At 41.7% G+C, this 25271-nt stretch overlaps 1 protein-coding gene across 1 annotated transcript in view; it reads right to left on the reverse strand.

Annotated features, from left to right (window-relative positions):
* Nucleotides 1-12737, reverse strand: part of LOC147444851 (receptor-like cytoplasmic kinase 176) — a 35278-nt gene extending 22541 nt beyond the window's left edge. The window contains exon 1 of the mRNA XM_086527377.1: nt 12129-12737. Coding sequence (XP_086383503.1) covers nt 12129-12327 — 199 coding nt within the window. The 5' untranslated portion in view covers nt 12328-12737. The remainder of the gene's footprint in view (nt 1-12128) is intronic.
* Nucleotides 12738-25271: the final 12534 nt, after the last annotated feature.

The following is a 25271-nucleotide window of genomic DNA, read 5'->3' on the forward strand; positions in this document are numbered from 1 at the left end:
AAAAAGCAACCTTGGTGTGAGCGCAAGGCCGCCAAGGGGTGCACCTGTGGAAAAGAGCAGAACTCGGATGAAGAGAAGATCCTTCTCTAACACAGATTGCAAGCGAAAGAAGAACCGCAAGAACCTCAAGACCCTCAAGAACCTCAAGACCCCCAAGAACCCAAGTTCCTCGTGAACTTAAGAACCCAAGACCACATGAACCCAAGACTTCAGTGGAGGATCATCACTCAAAGCGGAATGGATACTTCGCTTGGAGGTGATGAGCATGAGAGAGGCGAAGAAGAATTTTCCCCACAAGGAGGTTTTTCCAAACCTCCCCCTTTCCCACCTACACCAAGGATTGCACTAACTCCTGTGAGGGAGTTGAAGCAATTGTTTATGGAAAGGAAGTTAGAACGGGAAGCAAGTAAAGCAAAAAGAATGGCAACCATAGATCGTGAATCCGCAAAAAGAAGGGCAGCTTTTCACTTATTATTTTTAAGTGACTTTTGTTGGAAACTGGGTAGGGCAAATTAGCAAGTCCAGTATATAAGAAAACCTAGCGCTAGAACTTTCTAGCAGAAGAGGCAGCAGGAGCACTCGCTCAACAAGCACCTTCGCAGCAGAACCCCCAGATGCCCTAGCGTTTTTGCTTCTCAGCAGAAAGCTAGCGTTTTTACTCTTGAAGACCCCTGGCGACAGCAGACCAAGCAGAAGCCCCAGCGTTAGCAGATTCTCCACAGCAAGACCATTTTCAGCCCTAGCGTTTTTGAATCTGCAAGACACTTCAACGTTTCTGCAGATCTTCGCGACGGAATCCTCACAAGTCTTAGCGTTTTCAGTTTTCAGCATTTAGAACCCGCAAAAGAAGTCCCGAACCTCACAGCTCTCACCTTCCTGTAGCAAATGCTCGCCGCACGGTCAAATCCCACAAAGTTTGTAGTTTCAGCCCGGAGAACGAAGATTTCAGCATCTGCGTTTTCAATGCGTCGTCGTCGCATCGTCGCCATGGACATCGTCGCCGACATAGAGTCAGAATTCAATAGATAAAGATTTGCAGATTTCAGCCATTAGCGTTTTCAAATTTCAGTCCGTCTCGTCGTCGTCGTCGTCGTCCTCATCGTCAGCAAGTCCAAGCATTGTAGAGATTTGTGCAATCAGAAGTAAACCGCTCTCGCCATAGAGAGTGGGACGAGGGTTTGACAACATTCTGGTGTCGTATTCTCTTCTCTCTCTATCTCTCAGTCTCAACACCTTCATTCACAATGTCTATTCACTTTGTTTGTGTCCATTGCACTCTCTCACTAAAGGAACGGAAGGCTCTCCCTTCCATAAGTAAAAGGAACCTTGAGCACAGTTCGGAGCACTCATCTTGAGCAAAGTTCAAACATTCATTCCGTTGCACCTAACACTTGAAGAGTGACTGGAAACCCAAGAAAGAAGGGATTGTCTAGCCTCCCCTTGTGCCTCTTTTCACTCATTGAGAGCGGGCCGTGCACTTAGCGGCCGGCCAATCGACGTGAGGTGGGAAAAAGCAACCTTGGTGTGAGCGCAAGGCCGCCAAGGGGTGCACCTGTGGAAAAGAGCAGAACTCGAATGAAGAGAAGATCCTTCTCTAACACAGATTGCAAGCGAAAGAAGAACCGCAAGAACCTCAAGACCCTCAAGAACCTCAAGACCCCCAAGAACCCAAGTTCCTCGTGAACTTAAGAACCCAAGACCACATGAACCCAAGACTTCAGTGGAGGATCATCACTCAAAGCGGAATGGATACTTCGCTTGGAGGTGATGAGCATGAGAGAGGCGAAGAAGAATTTTCCCCACAAGGAGGTTTTTCCAAACCTCCCCCTTTCCCACCTACACCAAGGATTGCACTAACTCCTGTGAGGGAGTTGAAGCAATTGTTTATGGAAAGGAAGTTAGAACGGGAAGCAAGTAAAGCAAAAAGAATGGCAGCCATAGATCGTGAATCCGCAAAAAGAAGGGCAGCTTTTCACTTATTATTTTTAAGTGACTTTTGTTGGAAACTGGGTAGGGCAAATTAGCAAGTCCAGTATATAAGAAAACCTAGCGCTAGAACTTTCTAGCAGAAGAGGCAGCAGGAGCACTCGCTCAACAAGCACCTTCGCAGCAGAACCCCCAGATGCCCTAGCGTTTTTGCTTCTCAGCAGAAAGCTAGCGTTTTTACTCTTGAGGACCCCTGGCGACAGCAGACCAAGCAGAAGCCCCAACGTTAGCAGATTCTCCACAGCAAGACCATTTTCAGCCCTAGCGTTTTTGAATCTGCAAGACACTTCAACGTTTCTGCAGATCTTCGCGACGGAATCCTCACAAGTCTTAGCGTTTTCAGTTTTCAGCATTTAGAACCCGCAAAAGAAGTCCTGAACCTCACAGCTCTCACCTTCCTATAGCAAATGCTCGCCGCACGGTCAAATCCCACAAAGTTTGTAGTTTCAGCCCGGAGAACGAAGATTTCAGCATCTGCGTTTTCAATGCGTCGTCGTCGCATCGTCGCCATGGACATCGTCGCCGACATAGAGTTAGAATTCAATAGATAAAGATTTGCAGATTTCAGCCATTAGCGTTTTCAAATTTCAGTCCGTCTCGTCGTCGTCGTCGTCGTCCTCATCGTCAGCAAGTCCAAGCATTGTAGAGATTTGTGCAATCAGAAGTAAACCGCTCTCGCCATAGAGAGTGGGACGAGGGTTTGACAACATTCTGGTGTCGTATTCTCTTCTCTCTCTATCTCTCAGTCTCAACACCTTCATTCACAATGTCTATTCACTTTGTTTGTGTCCATTGCACTCTCTCACTAAAGGAACGGAAGGCTCTCCCTTCCGTAAGTAAAAGGAACCTTGAGCACAATTCCGAGCACTCATCTTGAGCAAAGTTCAACATTCACTTCCGCTGCATCTTACAAAAAAAATTTCCTTCGACCATGCAAAACTGGATAGTAAAAGCAGATGAGGATGAGTCTTTTCCGATTAGTCTTAAGCAATGCCTGCAAAAGATTTTGTCTTTATTTTCAAAGGTTTCCAAATGTTGGCAATCCTTCATTCGCATAGCTCTAGACTTTGTAGGGGTTTTACGCACAATAGCAGAAGAAATGGGCTTTTGTAAACTAATTAAATAATTAGATGAATCTATACTATCTACACTAGAACTTTATTTTATTTATAAGTTCTGTTTGTAGTGTAGACTGTATATCTACTGCCCAATTTTCTGGTAGTTTTACTTCGGACCATGCAATTTGATCACAGCGAATCATCTGAGAATGATCATCTGAGCGCATAATGATGTTTTGTCCTTCATGATCTTTTTTCTCACTCGCTGTCAATTTTCCTTCATATATTGCTAGTAACCCGGAGTTAATTGCTCTTCTTAAAACAGAGAAGGTAATTTCTACATTGGGAGTTAGATGCTTTAGATCACAGCCAACAATTTTTATTGCAAGAGTTAAGGCTTCGCCAAAATAGGGGTCGTTTAGCGACACATTATACTTTGGGCGAACTTGCAAATAGACAGGTCCGTCTGCAAGGTTGTTTTCAATTCCTTCAAGGAATTGATTCTGCAAATTTTTGTGTCTGGTATCTAAAATCATTACTAAACATGATACAGCTAGGCTTGCTCTAAAAAGGGATTTACACCTATTTGTACACAACTAAGATAAACAAAGTGATAACCCCTTTTTTAGGGCTTTTGCTTTATCATGTTAGAGGATCTCAGTAAGCTTAATGAAATGCATTTGATTATCTGAGAGAATAGATGCAATTAACGTATTATCTAGATAAACAGTGGAGGCTAAGCTTAAATAAGTTTTTGTGCTTATGTACTTGATTTGGTTTAAGTTCTAGGATTTGCCATCGAGCAGAGGGTTCAGCTTCTTCTACTGCCACAAAGAGGTGTGCAAAAGACTTGGTTACTTTTGACAAAGATCTGTTCAAGAATGTCATTGAAAGTTTACATGAAATTGAGTCAAGCGGTAGGAATTTCTGCGAGAGTTTATCGGGATTTCTTATGTTGTAATTCCTATAGCGATCTTTTGCACACCTTATTCATACTTTGTATGTTGAATACATCTTAATATACTCCTTCCGCTTGCAATCTATTGTGTGTGCGTATTTTGGTATCAGAGCCTAGTTAAACTCTTGTCTTAACCATTATTAAGTTCATTGAAGGTTATCTTTGGTAACTACCAAGAAGGTCAACAAAACCTTGTTCCCGAACCCCTTTTAACAACGTCTACTAAAAAATCAATTGTTGTTTCCGACCTTGACTCACGACACGATTTCGAAAACAGCAATTGATTCTTTAGCAGACGTTATTAAAAGGAAAAAAGGCTTTGCTGACCTTCTTGGCAGTTACCAAAGATAACCTTCAATGAACTTAATAATGGTTTAGACAAGAGTTTAATTAGGCTCTCATACCAAAATACGCACACACAATATATTGCAAGCGGAAGGAGTATATTAAGATGTATTCAACATACAAAGTATGAATAAGGTGTACAAAAGATCGCTATAGGAATTACAATATAAGAAATCCCGATAAACTCTCACAGAAATTCATACCGCTTGACTCAATTTCAGGTAAACTTTCAATGGCATTCTTGAATAGATCTTTATCAAAAGTGACCAATTCTTTTGCACACCTCTCTATGGTAGTAGAAGAAGCCGAACCTTCTGCCAATCAAGTATATAAGCACAAAAACTTATTTAAGCTTAAAGCTTCCATTGTCTATCTACATCATAGGTCAGTTGCATCTATTCCCTTAGATAATCAAATGCATTTCATTAAGTTTATTGAGATCCTCCAACATGAGAAACCATAAGCTCTAAAAAAGAGTTATCACTTTGTTCATTTTGGTTGTGTACAAAGAGGTGTAAACCCCCTTTTTAGAGCAAGCCTAGCTGTATCATGTTTAGTAATGATTTTAGATACCAAACACAAAAATTTGCAAGATCAGGAATTGAAAGCAAACCTTGCAGACGGACCTGTCTATTTGCAAGTTCACCCAAACTATAATGTGTCGCTAAACGACCCTATTTTAGCGAAGTTTTTAACTCTTGCAATAAAAATTGTTGGCTATGATTTAAAGCATCTAACTCCCAATGTAAAAATTGTCTACTCTGTTTTAGAAAGAGCAATTATCTCCGGGTTGCCAGCAATATATGAAGGAAAATTGACAACGAGTGAGAAAAAAGATCATAAAGGACAAAACATCATTATATGTTCAGATAATCATTCTCAGATGCTTCACTATTATCAAATTGCATGGTCCGAAGTAAAACTATCAAAAAATTGGGCAGTAGATATACAGCCTACACTACAAACAGAACTTATAAATAGAATTCTAAGTGTAGATAGTATAAACTCATCTAATTATTTAATTAGTTCACAAAAGCCCATTTCTTCTGCTATTGTGCATAAAATCCCTACAAAGTCTAGAGCTATACGAGTAAAGGATTGCCAACATTTTGAAACCTTTGAAAAAAAAAGACAAAACCTTTTACAGGCATTGCTTAAGATTAATCGGAAAACTAAACTCATCGTCATCTGCTTTTACTATCCAGTTTTGCATGATTGAAGAAAAATATTTTATTGTCTCTGGCATCAATAAAATCTTTATAGCTTCTTATGTAACTATGCTTGATCAAGCAAAACCTCGCTCCAAATTACTGCAAAGCAATTATCATACTGTAAAATTGCATTTGCTTGAAACGAAATTGAATGAATTGTATAAGCTAGTTACTGAGTCTTCTCATAAACTTGCTAATATGCAGATTCAATTACAACAAATACGAACATCTTCCTCCTCTTTACATACAGATTTAATTGTCCCCTCTTTCCTAGACCTACCCTACTTCTCTTTCTATAAACCCTCATTGCATTGTCGCTCTGGTCACTCTAGCAAAAATCTGTCCTTTAATGTCTATAATGTTGAACAAGAACAGGATAGTTCTTCAGACATTGAACCGGGGTGGGAAGATTAAAAAGCTACAGAGCAGCTTTATTACCAGCCACGAAGTGGCTTAGCTGATGAAGATAATAGAGATCTTTACACTCTTGCTAGTTGCCACAAAAATCGCAACAAACTAATTGATAACACAGGTAAACCGCCATCTAAAAACCCTAAAGGTGTAACCATAGAATCCATCGACTACAAATGGATTGAAGACCAACTCGAGCCAATATGGAATATGTCAACAGCAGAACACAGAGCTGGAATTAAAGATTATGTTCCTGCATTTGTCTATGGTGACTGGGATCAATTTGACTCTTTCTATGATGAAAGAATTTACAATGGCCTTCAAGCAGAAATTATTCCTGACAACCTTCCATCTCCTCCAATAGAATTTGACAGTCCTTTTTCTCGAGAAGAATCAGGAATTGATGATTCACAAGCTGAAATCCCTCTAGTGCCATTACAGATGGAAAAAAATAAACATGTAAAAGAAGACTCAAGTGCTGCCCAAGCTCCTAAAAATCCCCAATTTGTGCAAGGTATAAAAAAGACAGGTGACATTACCTTTACAACATTGATAATTTAGAACAAGAAGATATCATTCTCGTTCTGTAATACATGCATAATTGGATCTATCAGCAAATGTTATTTGGGCGAATGCAACAACAAACTGCAGTAGAAGCTGCAGTTAATGGTTTTATAGGTATCCTTAAACGGTGGTAGGAAATGTTACCTCCAGAGATCGAGAACTCTATCTTACGACCTGCTGGTAATGCCTCGCCTCTCTTACTTCTGATAGAGAGCATATACAAAGAATTCATTGAACATCAAGAAAATCAAGCAACGCTCGCCTTACAAGCCTTTTATGATGTTAGGTGCAGCGGAATGAATGTTTGAACTTTGCTCAAGATGAGTGCTTTGAACTCTGCTCAAGGGTTCCTTTTACTTACGAAAGGGAGAGCCTTCCGTTCCTTTAGTGAGAGAGTGCAATGATCACAAACAAAGTGACTGGACACTGTGAATGGAAGTGTATGAGACTAAGAGATAGAGAGAGAAGAGAATACGACACCAGAGACGTTGTAAAACCCTCCTCCGAAGGCCCCACTCTCTATGGCGAGAGCGGTCTACTTATGATTGCACAAATCTCTACAATGCTTATGTCGACAACGATGAGGACGACGACGAGACGGGCTGAAATCTGAGAATACTAAGGGCTAAAATCTGCAAATCTTTATCTGCTAAATTCTGACTCTGTCGATGACGACGATACAACGACGACGCGCTGAAAACTGAAAACGCTGGTCTTATGGCTGATTCTGTCGCGATGATCTGCAAAAACGTTGAGGTTGTGCTGCAAACCAAAAACGCTAGGGCTGAAATTTATCCTGCTATCGCCGGTGGTTCTGCAAATGCAAAACACTAGGCTGATCCGCTGTGTCGTGATGATGCCGGGGCTGATCTACTGTGCACAAAACACAAAGACTGATCTGATGCAAAAACGCTAGGTCTTCTGTGGAGAAAACGCCAGAGTAGTCGCGGGGGTTGGTCTTGTTGGTCTTATTGAGAAGTTGCATGTTGAGCAAGGTGCTCCTGCTGCCTCTTCTGCCAGAAAGTGCTAGCTCTGGTTTGCTTATATACAAACTTGGCAAAATTTCCCTACCTACTTTTCAACAAAAGTCACTTAAATTAATAAGCGAAAAAATGTCAAAAGTAGGAAAAATAGGTTAAATGCACTGAAAATTCCCCTGAAGGATTCTGGTGGATTCTGATGGGAATGCTTATGATCATGCTATGTGCAACCAGAGGATATGCATCTACACTAAGTGCCTGGGCATGCACGGTCCGTGAACACACTCACAAAAGTGCCATAACACTTCCTATTCTAGACTGAACTGACTGAACTGAACCCTAGTCATGTTGTAGCTTGTCCACGGACACATAGGGTTGGATGTGTCACGTGACATCCTCTCCTTTTCAAAGTGAGGTACTGGTACCGAACTATATGGCGTCGAGGGAGATCGCCAACAGGGTCTGGAATCCTGCAAAGGACTCTTCGCCGGCCACTCTGATGTGTGGGTCGTACGATACTTGGAACTTCATAAAGGTCTGCAACGCTTGCTTCTTTGGGCCGCGCCGATAGTGACACAAAGTCTTCTGAGGCTCCTTGGATGCTTCAACTTCGTCTAGAGTCATGCTTCTTTCTTCTTCAAGAATCTCAGATGCTGAAAATTCCTGAAACCACTTCCAACACAAAAACATGAACATACCTATTCCATGTAAAGTGACTGGAAAAAATCTTGTCTTCCTATGCATGCAATGTAGATGAACAAAGAGACGGAGTGCCAAACCGTTCACCACACGCACGCAAACAATGAGATCGAATCCTCTCTTTTGATCTAAATCAATCAATTGTGGCAATTCACAATGGAAATGGCCATGCTTCGTGCTCATACTTTCTTGTGCTCTTTCTACAAATGTGTCATACCAAGGAAGAGACATGGAATGTGACTTCCGTGAATGCATACTTTTCAACTTTTCATGAAAAATCCACATACATTTGTGCTCATTCATGAGCGAAACGTGCTCAACGTACAATATGTCATGCCTAGGAAAAGGTATCACATAAAGACGCTAACGAATATACAGGAACCAATCACGAATGAAACACTCGAACAATACGTGCGTATGAATCATGCGAACACATAATACTTCCTGTAAGGGTTCTTTGGACCGAGGCTCCACAGCCAAGATCGGTTCTTCCTGAAGGGGTGCTTTGGACCTAGGCTCGAGAGCCAAGATCGATCCTTCGTGATAGATCGAATCTGCAACGAGGTTAGCTTCGCTAGAAAAAGCATCAACTAACTCATCATCCTTGTGAACAATCACGTCATCTTCATGCAAATCATCATACTTGTGAGAAATCACATCTTGATCATGCAAATCATCATGCTTGTCAATGTCATCCAAATCATCAAGCTCATCATTATCATCCAAATCATCATCATCATGATGCAAATCATGTGTGTCATGCTTTGGAGAAGTAGAGACTGAGAGAGTCTCCTTTTCCTGATTCTGTGCAAAGTGCACATGTACAATAGTTCACGCGCAATAAATGCCTAAGTGCTAAAATGTGGTACTGTGCAAGAGAGGGTATGCAACTATGACCGGCCTGGGCATGCACGTCTTGCTAGAGGCTCACAAAGGTGTCAAGCTAGTCCTGAGCTAAGACTCATGCTAGACTGTAGCAGAAGCATGTCCACGTAGCGCAAGTGAAGTGCGCACATGACATGTTCACACACATCACTAACGCATATATGGCAACAACTTGCCCTCTTCGTAGTACTCAATACACTACTATACTGACCATTGAACAAATCTTGCCCTGATTTGTTGGACATTGGCTTGTCCAAAGGGTACGTTAGTGTGTCGACGTGCATATCAAAACCCTCATTGGCATGTCCTATAAGTCTCTAAACGGAGTCACACTTCTATTGCAGGTAAAATCTCCGTATCTCTTTGGGTAAACCAAAACAAAACTTCTCAACTTGTTGCTTGAAGGTGATTTTCTTGAAAGAAGAGAGTAGCAGAAAAGTATCCCAATACCTCTCATCCTCAGATGATTCCAAGCTGTGATGACATCCTCCTCATATTCTTCAGTCAGCCATGTGGAAGTAAGGACACGTTTGAATTTCAACCACTTTGGAGATGCATTCTGTCGCAACAATAGAATACACCACCACATCTAGGCATTCCCTTTCAGATAAGACAAAGCAGCCACCCTTTCACATGCGTCTCGAAAAAGTCACCGACGAACATCGAAATACTGGCAAGATTTTAGTGCGTTTCAAAACGCAATGATGAGGCAAAAACCACTATGCCTAAGACTGTCGATCCTCCAAATGTTTTAGAATGCCGCCACTAGAGTTCGTCTTCTTCACGCACGCTCCCAAGACTAAGGAGCCAATTGCTTTTATACCATGTCAAAGTCAACAATGCGAATGTTCGGGTAAGCCCAACTTGTGACAAGGCTCACATAGATTGGCTAGACCGGAGGTCCCTAACACCTTGAGGTTTTGGGATTTAGATGGCTAGACCAATTTGTGGAACCTTAAGAGTTAAGCGTGCTCAAGCGGCGGCAATACTGGGATGGATGAGATCTCGAGAAGGCTTCCCCCCTAGGACCATTAACTCGTGTCAAAGCCATGGTTGGGCATATTAAAAGCTTGTGTGGCACATAGCTTGAGTGGAAAATATGAATTAATGAGCATCCCAGTTTGGCTTAAGGGGGTGATTGTTGGGGTAAGCCCAACTTGTGACAAGGCTTGAATAAATTGGCTAGACCGGAGGTCTCTAACACCTTAAGGTTTTGAGATCTAGATGGATAGATGAATTTGTGGAACCTTGCAGTTAAGTGCACTCGTGTGGCAGTAGTATTGGGATGGGTAACCTCTCAGAAAGGTTGTCCCCTTGGTCTTAAAGCCATCACAGAAGCGTAGAGTTAGCAAGATAAGGCACGAGAGAGAGAGAGAGAGAGTTGCTAAACCAACCAACTTTGTGATGAATTAGATGATTATACAATGAGGGAAGAGGTGTTCTTATATACCTACTTGAGGGTCCTTAAGTACCCCCTCAGGATTTGCCCTACCTAGTACCATGTCAAAGAAGAAAAATAAATACCTAAAAGACATTATAAATAATGAGACCACATTGGGCATTCACTTGAGATGTATAAATTTTAACACTACAAGGTGGATATGGTGGTGGGATGGGTTTAAGAAAGAAAAGAGACGCCATAGGAACAACCCAAGAGACCTCAAAGATCTATCCAACGAGTCTTAAACTCAAAAAAAAAACACACACACACACACACACACACAGCGCTAATGAAAAAACTCCAAAACAATTCAAAGAGGTGGAAAACCTTCTAAGTAGTTACCTCAAAGGGCATTTTGCATTGTTCGCAACTTTCATCCCAATGGTTTCCTTCAGGGGCTGCAAATAATGTATAGGCCCTTCTTAGTGGTCATATAGCGGTAGGCACCACTATCTAGAACTCATGAGTCAATGGGTGAAACTTCTTTGGCCTGGGAACAACCTTCTCATTGGCCATGAGTTGCTCCAACTCTGACTATCCAAAAAACAAATATTAAGAGGGGAACGGATACCATATGGCACCTCAATAACCTAGAGGAACAGGGGCGCCTTCCAGTGTGTGTACCAACTTACCAAACGGGGACCACCTTTCCTACTGAACATCTAACCAAAGACCCAAAACCCCTTCATGCCATGCGAATCGTGATGGATCGCCTGCTCAAGACAACAAATTAACCATAGATCCTCCCAAAATGTGGAAGATGTGAAGCAGCAGAAGGTGACATCTAACAGAATCGAGCCAAGAAGGCTATGCTTCCAAAATGCTGATAAGATTTCCACTCAAAATCAAAATACCATGTCATATTGCTTGTGACATAGACGCTGATAATAAAAATCCTTAACCCATAACAATAACTACAAGGCACAAAATATTTTTTCCATTTTTGCATAGAAAAGTTTCAGTCAGCTGGTTAATCAATCATCCCACTCAGTTCAGACACTTGAAACCCAGATGCTCCTCCACTCACATAGGTAGGTACTTTGTACAACATGTGGCATGATGAACTCATGTGTTTGAGTTTTCATGCTGCCACAATTAATAAGTAGAAAAGCAGTGCATTTTTAGCCTAATAAACAAGTTCAGCGACTTTGAATTTACATGCACCTTCAAATGCACAACATCTGGTTTTAAAAAGAAACACCAAAGCATCATATAGCACTTAAGAATGAGTGCTATTGCCGCGGCTTATTGCAAAATAAAGTACACAAAAGAACATGCCTTTGAGCTGCCAAAAGCAACAAGTTAGACACCAGAAACAAAATATAACCAGAAATTGCATCACTTTGTAGTCCCTGTCATCAAACACTAGAAAGGGCACAGGCACAGCAACTAGCATGCACCGCAGAGAGCAGATCCATCAAAATCTACAGTGATCAGATAAACTTAAGGAAAATTTATTGTCCATACAGTCATGCTCTCGGTAGACTGATCGAGAAATGCAATTACACTCCTCGTTGAAAAATGCTCAGCACTATCGCAAGTTGAAAATGAAACAAAAGTGCAAGTGTAAGGAGGACGTTAGACACTTGCCTGAGTCAGAGATGCCCAAAGAAGCAGCACTTTGATGAGAACGAGGCCAGCAGATGTTTTTAAATCCAAGGAAGGGCCAGAAGGTGCAACCGATTTCTGCTGATCTCGACCTGCTTTGATGCAACTTCTGCTCATCAGAAGATTTGGCGATCTCATCCCATGACCCGTCGACCTTGGCACTTGAACTCACCGTTCCCATTGCGACCTCAATGGGCTGATGAGCTCCACCAAGCCATCCCTACAGAAAGCCTGAAATGAAGAAATGTTGTGTTTGATCAAAGGCGTATTTTCTGTATCCAGCTTGCTGTTTGATGGGCCTTCAGTTAAGGGTACGACCAAAAAGTGCGCCCCTGTGCGTGATTAGGGTGTCTACAGATTTCCAAAACTGCTACGCGTTGAGATCGACAGCGCGTAGAAATTATAACTGCAGAGTCCAGAGGAACAATGGCGACTCCGCAATGGCAAGCTCAAGCGCGTCCGTGCAGGTTGCAAGCACCAGCTTTGAGCCAGTCAACAATCCAGAGAACCGCCACCTGAGTCTATTAGAGTGGACCCACAGAAGAGCAGCGACGAAGAGAGGAGAGAGAGCATGTGTTTGTGTTGCTTTACTCTTGTCTGAATGTGCCACTGCATGTATATGGTGCGTTTTGGTGGGTTTGGGGGGGGGGTGGGGCAATTAAGCCCACAGGGATTCTTTAATGAAGACCCTGTCGTGGGATCGATGGCGACCAACTAAAGCACGAGATGCGAGTTAAATTCAGCTGTCTAATTTCAAAGGGGCGTGTTCAAATTTTCTTTCTGTGTCCTAGTTTACTTTTTCCCAGAGACATTCACTTTATAGGTTTTTATTTGGGTTGACACCAAGAGACACCTGCCCGTGTGGTTACCAATGCACTGCCAAGACCCGGGTGTTGGGTTCAAATTAGGTAGGCCGTTGTCATGCTTGCATTTTGCTTGACGTCCATCTTTCTCAAGATCTGGCGCTTAGTTAGTCCTCGTGGGCTTCAGTGTTGACGAGGGACGAGGAGGGGAGAAGTTTTTAACGTACCTCAAAGATGTATCCAACGAGTCTTGAACTCAAGATCTATTATTCAAGAGGGAATTTTGAGAGAGAGAGAGAGAGAGAGATTGACAAAAAAAACGGCCTTGTGTATTTCTTGATTGTTAAAATCAGAATATCCCAGGTAGAATTCAAGGTTGTGTAGAAGAAAACACTAAATTTCAAACATTTTGATGTAAAAGTCGACAAATCCTCCATTTTTTATGCAATAAAAATTTATAAAATGGAAGAATTATGAATGGTCCTTTTTCTCTCACTACTTGGGCATCAAGTTCTTGATGGAGAGGGTAGGCTCATGCCAAAAATGACTAATAGTAGAAGTAATTTGCAAACTCAGAGCCATGTTGCCCTCTTATGAACAGAACCCCACCCCCGCCCCCTATTTCACCTGCTCAAAAAAGGCACTCAAAAAAGGAGTTAGGGACACACACCTTAACTATGCACATGCATCATTCCTTATATATTGGTGTGCACATTTACTTTTGATGTATCAACGCACACAAAAGAAACTTCATGGGGGAAGGATAAGTTAAGATACGGGGGAAGGATAAGTTAAGATACAGAGGTAATCTCACATTGAATGAATTAAGATCATATTTGCCTTGTGACTTAGTGTTGAGGTAGAGAACTTGGGCCAGCCTTATGTGAAAGAAAGGGGAAGGGTGGACCTTTGATTTGATACTTTTTTATGTGAAATGTATATCACTCCCAATCAAGACTAACTCAAGTTCTTTCTATGTAGAATGAGATCCACCTTCACATTGAAAATTTTCAAGACAAGACATAAAAGTTATCCATTACTCAAATTGTTGTTTTCAAAAGAAGGAAACATGTCAAAGGCTTTGGCTAATGTACAAACTCGAAAGCTTGTATAAGAAGCATTTAAGCTATTTAATAAAAGTCTCTTTTGCATAGCAAAGATGGACCACATGTCATGACAAAGCAAAACCAAACCCATTTGCAATACTTGCATTGCAATGAAGTGGAGCACTCATCCATGTGAATGTGCCAATGGGAGAATGAATTTGTGATCAAACCCTTGTTCTTCCTCCCATCTCCCATCCATATGAATGTTGATGGTACAAATAAAAACCCTTCATTCCTTGAAGTATGACTTGTTTTTAAGTAGCCTTCACTTTGACATGGATAAGGTTTAGTTTCACACAATCATCTTCTAGGTCCCCTCCAATCCCTCTCCTCTCTTTGCCAATGTACGGCTGTTTTGAGACAAGTCTCCTAAATATACTCTCAAGTTTTCGAAAACGTTTTCTAGCTTACGATCGTCAAATGAAGGTTGAAATTTGTGGGTATGCTATAACCATTACAAAACATGTGTAAAATCTAAAGATGTTGAGAAGTCTCTTTTTTTTAATGGACAACATTGTTCATTGCTTCCAATTGTTTGCATCTTCCCACCATCGACTTCAAATGAGATCTTTGGTGTCAATTTATCCTCTTGGGGCTTACTCATTTAAGATCTAGTAGAAGCATAAGACATGGTTGAGGTGTCATTGTGGAATCATGAATAGAGTGTTACCATGGTGATAGTGATCCATGTGTACTCACTTAGGACTAACAAGCACTTTTTTGTCTCACTTAGATTTCCCACTTCCTTGCTTGTATGTACACATCAATCTTCGATTTCTTTGTCTTTGTCTTCTTCCTTGTGCGCTTCTGTGTTTCTAATTCAAATTGTCCTCTATGTATGTGCACATATGCATGTATTCTTGGTACATCGTTATCCTTGGTTTCCTATGCAAATCGTATCATATTGCTCTCATCTTCAAGTGTAAGTTAATCTTTGGCCTTGGATAGTACATAGTTGACTATATGAGGGTTATTGATAGCTTTGTTTTGTCTCTTTGAAAGCTTAAGTTTTATAAAAAGGTGGTGGATCTTATGGATGGGTTCTATGGTGTTAAATTTTTTTTTTGCATTTCTTGAATACTCCTTTTGACCACAAGAATACCATGATTTACAACTTTGGCAGCGATGTGTGCCGACTCTCAATCACCACCATTCGACACCTTTTTCAATTTTCACTAGGAGATTATTTTTTCCATGCATTGTATATACACCCATTATTCTTGGGCTAGCTTATCTTTGTGATTACACACTAAGTAGTAGCTGCTACTTGTTGTTTGCGTTAGAGCTTTGCATGTGCTTTCTTACATCCCTAATTCCAACACTAGTATTTGTTAAGGACAAATTTGAAGGAGACAAATAACCGCAAAGAAAAGAATAGCGTAGGCTATTGGTTGCGTCAGAGTCTTCCTGCTGTCGCGACGTGAGCTCCACCCCCGCCCATCGATGGATAGGGGAGCTTGGCTGTCCCTTGTCTTGGGCACTCCACTTTTTGCGCATCGAATTCGACGTTGCCACTTGGAATCCACGCAAGCATGCCCAAACTTGGGCGTTCTGTGTGTAACCAGCCTGAGATTACGACAAAAAGGTGCACCGCATGACCTTATGGTTCCAAAAAGTTGATGCTACCTCCCCAAGTTCTTAGGGAATTGTGTAAAGGTTTATACGCATTTTAATGGGACCAAAACAACTAAATTAGAGAGAGAAAGCACATGTCAGAAGGACAATGAGGCATGCAAGGAAGTATACTCGTGGCTAAGGAAGTGCCAAAAGATAAATGCCACTTTATAAGTGCATGAAAAAATGCCACTTTATAAGTGCATGAAAAATTTTCATAAAATATCACATGAATTTTACGAGACTCAAATTGGCAAAATACAAGTTACATTCAGTGGGAACAGGAGCAAAGTGGGTGGTAGGGTATGTGGATGGGCATGAGGGCTTAGAAAATTCATATGGCTATTCAAAATCCTAAAAGAAGCTAAATCCCCACTTTCATACTCCCATTCTTTGGACTCTTTCACCGCCCCTTAGAAATTCAAAGTTGGTATTTCTAAAAAGGAAAAAAAACAGTATCTTTACTAAATCAAGCATAACTTTCTCATCTAAGGTCGGATTGGAAAAGGATTTTACTAAAAATTTAGCTCTTTTCAAGCTCTACAACTTAGTAGAAGAAGTCAAAAGCTAGCTCTAAAATTACAAAGGTCATCTAATGGATTATCAGAGACTATCTAAAATTTCAAGAACGTGCACTTGTATTCCATATACTACTATGCTATGGAGATTCTTTCTATGAACCTCATTATCAAATGCCCTATGGATTCCACTTTTTTTCTAGATCGTTCATTGATGCTTTAAAGAAGAGGGCAATGATTTATGATGATCAAAGAAGCCGCTAAGTTGCTTAGGTCATGGAGATCTTAACCTCCATAGTAATGAAATGCTTTTTAAAGAGGGCTTGCCTTATAAAATGTGGCCCTTAATCTTGTGTCATCTCATGCTAAAAATCTTCTTCTTAGTTTTAGCTATAAGCATGTTGGTTGAATGTGTATGCAAAAAATGATGCTTGGTTATGCACCCAAAAATGTAACCTAAGCTTAGGTAAGTCTATGTCTAAAGCAAGCTAAATATAATTTAAGGCTTCACCTACTATTGAGAAAGTTTGTGTGGATTTTAGATATTTGCATTCTCAAGCCTTTATTGTGGTTTTTGTATTACTTCCATGTATTTTATCGACAAGGGCAACAAGATAGGCTTTGGATATATAAGCTAGATTGTTTGTAGGTTAAGCTAGATTGTTTGTAGGTTATGATGAGACAATAAGTATGTTTAATTGCCTGCATAGCTGGAGTCCAAGGTTTTGCAAAAGAATAAAGATCTAGAGAGCAATCAATCCAAATATGTGCCTCTAATCATTTTGCCATTTCTTTTTGTGGTAATCTAGCAAGATGCTTTCCCAAATCAAAAGGAAATGGATCTATCCAAGAGGAGAGATGATGCGTGGAGAAACAGACACACACACACACACACACATACACGGACAGCGAGAGAGAGAGAGATGTAAGGCAGAATCGGGATGCCATTTGTGGCAGCAAGGGGGAGACACAGAGGCCACTTTCTGCAGAGCCAAGGCACAATTTGGGATTTCTTTGTCGCAAAGGGGAGGAAGCCCGGAGCATTCACTGCAGCTCCCATGCCGTGCAGGTGTGGTGAAGGGAAGAGGTGCAGGTGTAGGAGATGGAGAGAGAGGGAGAGTGTGAGAGAGGGAGAGTGTGTAGCGTTTCATGGGCGCTGTAAGATGGTTATGAGCGGTGGCATGGAGGAGAGGTTGTGGGTCTGCTCGAAAGGTCTGTCGGGACTGCGTAGCCTTTAGGTTCCAGGGAACAAGCAGCCGGGTCTCGAGAGATGGGCAACTCGAGAAGGATGGCGTGGGAACATGGGACGGACACGAAGCTATAATTTTTCAAGCTATCGAGAGAGAATCCGAACATCAAATTAATTAATGCGTAGCAATTCGACCCAATATGTTGTAGAGAAATACAACATAGGATATTGCAACAATGACATTCCTACTAGGTCTCTTATACATATTATTCTTAATGTGTTCCAAATTTGAATTAAACCATTGCTCCCATATGGAGACTCAAACCTACCAAGTCTAATGTAGATGTTACAAAAGGCTCAAAATAAGGGCTAAGTAGCATTTTGTCGATCAAGCCTGTGTGGGTGCTTAAAGAAGGAATGGTAATGTTGCCACACTCAATGTTTGTATAGGATACCTAGCATGTGCCTTCCACAAACAACATAAAATTTGAAATATTAAATGACAAAGGCAATGATACCGGTTTAGCCACACCGCCCTCTAGCACGACTAAAGAAACTGAAGTTGGCCGAGTTTTCAAAATCAAAACCGAAAAAAATCAACCCATCTAGGAAGCCGGAGGTAAAGAAACAAAAACAAAAAATCATTTCTTTATTATTATTGTCGCCACCAACCCATGTGTGTGAAGTACGCCGTCGCGTCTCCTTGTGGCACCACACACACCCCCTCTCATCTTTTATTTCCTCTCTCTCTTCCACCAAGCCCCGCAGGGCGCATAAAACAAGCTGTCTTTGGTTTGTCTTCCACTTGCGGGCCTCTATGCATGGAGAGAGAGTAAAACTCTCTCTCTCTTGCATTATTCATACACACACACTTTCACATATTCTTTCTCTCTCTCTCTCTCTCTCTCTCTCTCTCTTCCCTCCCATCCATACTCTCTTGTCCATACTCTCTCTCTTCACCTCTTGCTTGTCAACCAAGGCGAGACACCGCCATGCTAACTTAGTACCACACACACCCACTCCCTCCCTTCGCACTCACTCATTCTCTCTCCCTCTCTCTCTCTCCCTCTTTCGTCCTAATCCCCTCTCGTTCTCTGTGAGAACGGATCCTGTGGGCATCCTTCTCTCTCTCTCTCTCTCTCTCTCTCTCTCTCTCTCTCTCTCTCAACACACCACTCTCATCCCCCCTTCCCGTGACCCCGCTACCCCCCCTTACCCACCCCGTTGACCCCCCCCCCCCCCGCTCTCTGTCAGCCAAGCACCCCAAGCGATATGGGTGGTGGTCCTAAACTTGGCAAATTTATTACAACCAAGTCCACTATTAGAACTTCTGAGTTAACAAAATTATTTGTTAAAAATGTGTACAAATAATACGGATTGCCTAACAATATATGTGAGTGATTGTGACCCCAACTTTTAACAGTCATCTTTGGAGGGCTGTGTTTAAATGATTAGGAACAGAACTTAACCTCTGTACTACAAATTATCCAGAATGAATGACTAGAATGAACATATCAATCACATATCAATCAAGTGCTAGAGGATATACTAAGATCATACATTAGCAAAAATCAATTTGATTGAAAAGATTATCTCCTTAATTTAGAGTTTACTTACAATAGTGCAAAACATGTTATGACTGGATTTAGTTCTTTCATGCTTATGTATGGTTTTCAACCTAGATCACCATTTACGATGAGGTTAGCGATTGAAAACTTCAGCAGGTTAAGGAATTTCTCCAAGATCATATGGGTATGTTGAAAATTGCTCATCAAAATGTTCAACATGCACAAGATAGATATAAAAAGTACGCTTATTCGAAACTTCAATAACTAACCTTTATGGAAGGAGAAGATGTATCTTAAAGTGTGCTAGAATATTCAGAACGTTTGAGAATTGGGCCAACACCTAATTATCTCCTCAATATTGTGGGCCTTTTAAGACACTCAAGCAAGTTGGCATGGCTTATAGACTTTCTTTACCTGTGCACTCTCATATTCATTCCGTTTTTTCATGTAAGTCGTTTACATAAATCTTGCATAGGGATGCCAATGTCATTGCCCAACCAATTTTGGTTGATTTCATTGAACCTTCAATCCAATTGTATGAATACGAGTGCATTTTAGACTATCATGATTTACATACTGTTACCATATACATGTGGTAGTGATGTGTGTGAACACACTAGGACCACCGGGGTATTTTTTCCCTCTTAAGGAGGTTTTTTCCCCCGTGCATTGTATATACGCCCACTCTAGGGCTATCTATCTTTCCATTGCACACTAAGTATCACACTCTCTATTGTGTGCCTTGAGCTTCCTTCGTCTTCTCCAAGCTGTGTGTGTTTCTCTGCAACCCTAATTCCAACAATTGGTATCAGAGCAGGTCACGTCCTCCCGGGCTTTGTCGCCAGCTCCTCCAGCACATGCCTGCTCACTTTCTCCGATTTCAGTGAGCTTTGGCAAGCGTTCGCAGGTCGACAAAAATTTTGGGCTCATTTCGGCCTCCATTTCCACTACATGCAGTACTGCACAGGCTATTTCGTCATTTTGTGCAGAATTTCTGTCAGTGCCGTTTTCTACATAATAGGTGCCTTATAGTCTTCTACGGTTTGTGCTATATAGCACAGGTTGTTCCCGCTCCGTTTCTCCTATTTTCGGGCAGTTTTCACATCAGGTGCAGCATTTACCATGGCTGACAACAACAACACAGATGTGTTCAAGATGTTTGCTGTTGAGGACAGGTTGGATGGGGACAACTACCCTATGTGGGATTATATGATGCAAGATGTTCTTGTGTCAAAGGGTGTCTGGAACATTGTGTAGGGCATTGATGTACGTCCTGGTTCTGAGGATGTAGGCGATGTTGAGGATGTTGCAGGTCTTGCTGCAAGGATTGCAGCTGTTAGAGTTGTTTTGCCTACGGCAGAACAAGCTCGTTGGGATGTTAAGGATGCGCAGGCTCATGCATTGATTGTGTTGTCTATGAAGCGCACCATTGTTCCTCACATCCTTTCAGCAAAATCTGCAAAACAGGCTTGGGATATTTTAGCAGGTCTTTATGCAAGCCGCAATGAGGCTAAAATTGCTTTGCTGCGTAAAGAGCTGGAGTCGAAATTATGCATGAGGAAGATGATATGGACACTTTCCTTGCTAGTGTCAAGGATATCAATGAGCAGCTTATTTCTGCAGGTGAAGTCATTTCAGACAGTTCCCTTGTGCAGACTGTTCTTGATGCCTTACCAGATTCCTACCAGACTTTTGCTAGTACTTGGAGACTTATGACCCAAGGAAATCCTGAAGTTGTCAAGTTTGATGCATTATGCACATTGCTGTTGCAAGAGTCACTTTCCAGAAAAAACAGGACTCGGCAGTGTGCAGTTGAACAAGCTTTTATTGCTTCTCAAAGAAAGGGTGGTAACAGTAATGCAGCCACTTCTTATGGTTCTGCTGCAAGTGGCAAAAATTATGTTCCTAATGCTTCTGCTGGCAGCACTTCGTCTGGCAATTCTGGTGATAAGGGCAAAAAGAAGATGCGTTGCCATTATTGTAAAGCTAATGATCACTTGATCAAGTCGTGTCCTAAGTTGAAGGCCAAAGAGGCTAAGAAGAAAGAGGGTGGTTCCATTGCAAATGCTGGTTCCACTACAAATGTAGCCATTGTTGAGTCTTCTGTGAAAGGAGACTATAATGTTGATGTTGATGCAGAATGGGCGTTTAGCACAGAGTGCACTTACAATCCTGCTGTCCATGATGCATGCTTGTCAGGTGCTGAAGATTCATATGTGTGGTATTTCGACAGTGGTGCTACAAAGCCCATTACCTCACATCGTGAATTGTTTACCTCTCTTGAGTCTGTCCCTCATGGGAATTCAGTCACTTGTGCCAACAACGCCTCTTATCCAGTTCAGGGAGTTGGAGAGATTGTGCTCACTGCTACTAATGGCAGTTCCTTCACACTTGTTGATGCACTTTATGTACCTGGGATCAAGAAGAATCTCTTGTCTGTATCCGCACTTGCTAGACTTGGACTTGTAGTCAAATTTGTGGATGACACATGTACAGTTCATGATCTCAGTTTTGGTGATGAAATTGTTGCATCTGGGCTTTTGTGCCGTGGGCTGTATAAGCTCACTTTGTATGACAAGTGTGGACAAAATTTTGCAAATGCTGTTGCAGATTCAAGGGCTATTTCATATGCAAAACTTTGGCATGCACGTTTTGGTCATCTGAATTTTGCTAGTTTGCTGCGTTTGTAGAAATCTGATATGGTTTCTTCTTTGCCGCCTCTTGAAGCACCTGTCAAACATGTTTGTGAAGGCTGTATTTTGGGTAAGATGCAACGTTCTAAGTTTCCAAAGGATGGTTCAGTTCGGGCCACATGCAGGTTGAAGCTTGTGCATAGTGATGTTTGTGGGCCCATGCAAACTCCGTCCTTGGGCAATTACCTGTACTTCGTGACTTTCATTGATGATTACTCCAGGCATGCATGGGTATTTCCGCTTAAAGCGAAGTTCGAAGTTTTTATGTGCATCAAACAATTTCTGGCTATGGTTGAAAATGTCTCGAAATGTACTATGGGCACCCTCCGTTCTGATCAAGGGGGGGAGTATATGTCTCATGAATTTAATGCATTTCTGGCTAGTCGTGGGATAAAACACCAATGTACAGTGCCTTATACACCTCAGCAAAATGGTGTTGCTGAGAGGAAAAACAGGTCACTGACGGAAATGGCACGATGTATGGTCAAAAGTCAAGCTTTGCCGCATTCTTTTTGGCTTAAGGCCATTATGTGTGCCACTCATGTACTTAACAGGTGTCCTACGAAAGCTTTGCAGTCTATTACTCCATATGAAGCATGGCATGATAGAAAACCTTCTATTGAGCACATGCGTGTTTTTGGTCGTTTGGCATATGCTTTGGTGCCACAAGTGCAGCGCAAAAAATTGGATGATAAGGCTATCAAATGTATTTTTGTTGGTTATAGTGCTGAAAGCAAAGGTTACAAGTTGTATCATCCGCAAACAAAACGTATTCTGGTTTCTCGGGATGTAGTGTTTGTGGAAGATTGTGTTTAGCCCTTGTTGTCATGTACTAGAGACAGTAATGTAAGCTCACATGACATTTATGACACTTTGTTGCCTCTTTTCAGTGGTGGAAATACGAATGTAAGTTCCAATGAGGCAAATGTACAGCCTATGGGGGTTTCTGAAAATGTTTTAGATCAGCCTATTACTGATGCAGATGTACATGATGTACTTGATGAGGAAGGGCTGAAAATGAGCAGGCTAGAGGTATGCCAAAATGGCTGGTGCACACTTTGCGTGACAGTAAATTGGATGCACCTTTGTCTAGTAGTACTCGTTCAGGCTCTCGCCATGCATCTTATGCATCAGATTGTTATGCTTTGGCTGTGTCTAGTTTACATGATGTTGAGGAGCCTCTATCTTTTGATGAAGCACAGAATTCAAAAAATTGGATGCTTGCCATGCAATCAGAATATGATGCACTTATAGAAAATGACACATGGACTTTATGTGATTTGCCTCCTGGCAAAAAGGCCATTGGTACGAAGTGGGTTTACAAGTTGAAATGCAAGCCGGATGGTGAGATCGATCGCCATAAGGCTCGACTTGTTGCAAAGGGTTATGCACAGCAAAAAGGCATAGATTATGAAGATACTTTTGCTCCCACTTGTCGTATGACTACTGTGCGTTTTCTATGTGCATTGGCAGCTCATTTTGGTTGGGATGTACATCAATCAGACATTGTTATTGCTTTCTTCAATGGTGACATATTTGAGGAAGTTTATGTAACGCAGCCTCGCGGTTTTGTCATAAAAGGACAAGAGGACAAAGTGTGCAAATGTAACAAGGATTTGTATGGGTTGAAGCAATCTCCTCGTGCTTGGTATGAGAAAGCTGACACTCATTTGGTCAAACAAGGCTTTCGTAACAGTCCAACAAAAAGCACATTGTATGTAAAGCGTGAGGGTGATGTACTTCTCATTGTGGTTCTTTATGTTTATGATTTGTTGATCACTGGACCAAATGAGAGACATATTGCTGAATTTAAGGCTGATTTGAATGCTACTTTCAAGATGAAATATTTGGGGCTGTTGCATCATTATTTGGGTATACAGTTTAAGCAGTGTGATGGTGGTATTGCCTTGTGTCAGAAAAGTTACATAGAGACATTGCTATGTAAGTTTGGACTTGAGGATTGCAAACCTATTGCCACTCCCATGGAAACAAGTTTGAAGTTGAGTCTACATGATGCTAGTGATCCTGCTGATGTCACTCTTTACCAAACTGCTATTGGCTGCCTCATTTATGTATGCAACACGAGGCCGGATATTCAGTTTGCAGTCTCACAGGTCAGCAGATTTATGCATAGCACAGGGTCTAAGCATTGACAGGCTGTCAAGAGGATTTTCCACTACCTTAGTGGCACTTTACATCTTGGCTTGTTTTATCCCAAGGGGGGATCATTGCCACCAGACTTACATGCTTTTTCGTACTCGGATTGGGATGGTTGTTTTGACACGCGAGTGTCCACAAGTGGTTTTTGTTTCATGCTTGACAGTTCATGTATATCATGGTTGAGCAAGAAGCAACCTACTGTGGCAACTTCGAGTTGTGAGGTTGAGTACAGGGCAGTTTTCACAGCTACGGTTGAGTGTGTATGGCTCAGACGCCTTATGGCTGATTTGGGTGTTGGACAGGACACTGCCAACACTATCTACACTGAAAGTCAGAGCGCATTGGCAGTTGCGAGGAACCCAGTTTTTCATGCTCGCACAAAGCACATTGAGGTGCATTACCACTATGTCAGGGAGAGGCTCTCAGCAGGAGAGATCAGCTTGGCTTATGTGCCAACACAGGACAACCTTGCAGATCTTTTCACAAAGGCATTGTCTCATGAGAAGCTTGAAGCTTTCTGCAAAGCTTTGGGCTTACTCCCCTTTGTGGACTGATCCTGTCCTCAGGGCATGGCACTTCCCTTTACTCATGTGCCAGCTCTCGTTCACCGCATCACTCCAGGGGGGATTTGTTACCATATACATGTGGTAGTGATGTGTGTGAACACACTAGGACCGCCGGGGCATTTTTTCCCTCTTTAGGAGGTTTTTTCCCCCGTGCGTTGTATATACTCCCATCACTCTAGGGCTATCTATCTTTCCATTGCACACTAAGTATCACACTCTCTATTGTGTGCCTTGAGCTTCCTTCGTCTTCTCCAAGCTGTGTGTGTTTCTCTGCAACCCTAATTCCAACACATACTTGTCATCATGTGCATCATCAAGCATTAGTTAAGTGAAAATACTGACCTGAAGAAGGTGCCCCTTGGGAAAACATTAGCGTTCTTAAAAAAAAAAATTCCACTTTTGTTTTCGAGGATGAAAATGCTTCTCCAAGGGGGGAGTAATGTGACGCTAAGGGCTAGTGTGAAACGGCTCAGGGGTTGCCTATAAATTGTCATTCGGCTAGTTGATAGCCATGCTTCACAGCCCCATGCCTTAAATAGGGCCTTGCCCCCCAATCCTACCTTAGGCTTGACATTACTCCCTCCTTGGAGAAGCATCTTTGTCCTAAAAAACAAAAGTGGAAAAGTTTCTTAAATACGTTAATGTTTTCCACAGTGGCATCATTGTTGGGTCCAGTTGTCTCCTCGACTGATACCACGATACTCCAGAATATGCTTAGGTTCATGCGGTTAAGCAAGAAATTCAATGAAACCAACAAGATCATCTTGACTGTCTACATTGTTATCTCTTTTTAATTGTATTCATAAACATCTTACATCCAAAACCAGATGAATAGAATAGTGTGTAGACTCAATTTATAACTCACTTGAGTATTTTGAATGCGTTACCACAACTAGGAGGCAACTAAA

This window comes from Adiantum capillus-veneris, chromosome 13 (genome assembly GCF_014529385.1).
Source record: "Adiantum capillus-veneris isolate H3 chromosome 13, ASM1452938v2, whole genome shotgun sequence".
Taxonomy (NCBI): Eukaryota; Viridiplantae; Streptophyta; class Polypodiopsida; order Polypodiales; family Pteridaceae; genus Adiantum; species Adiantum capillus-veneris.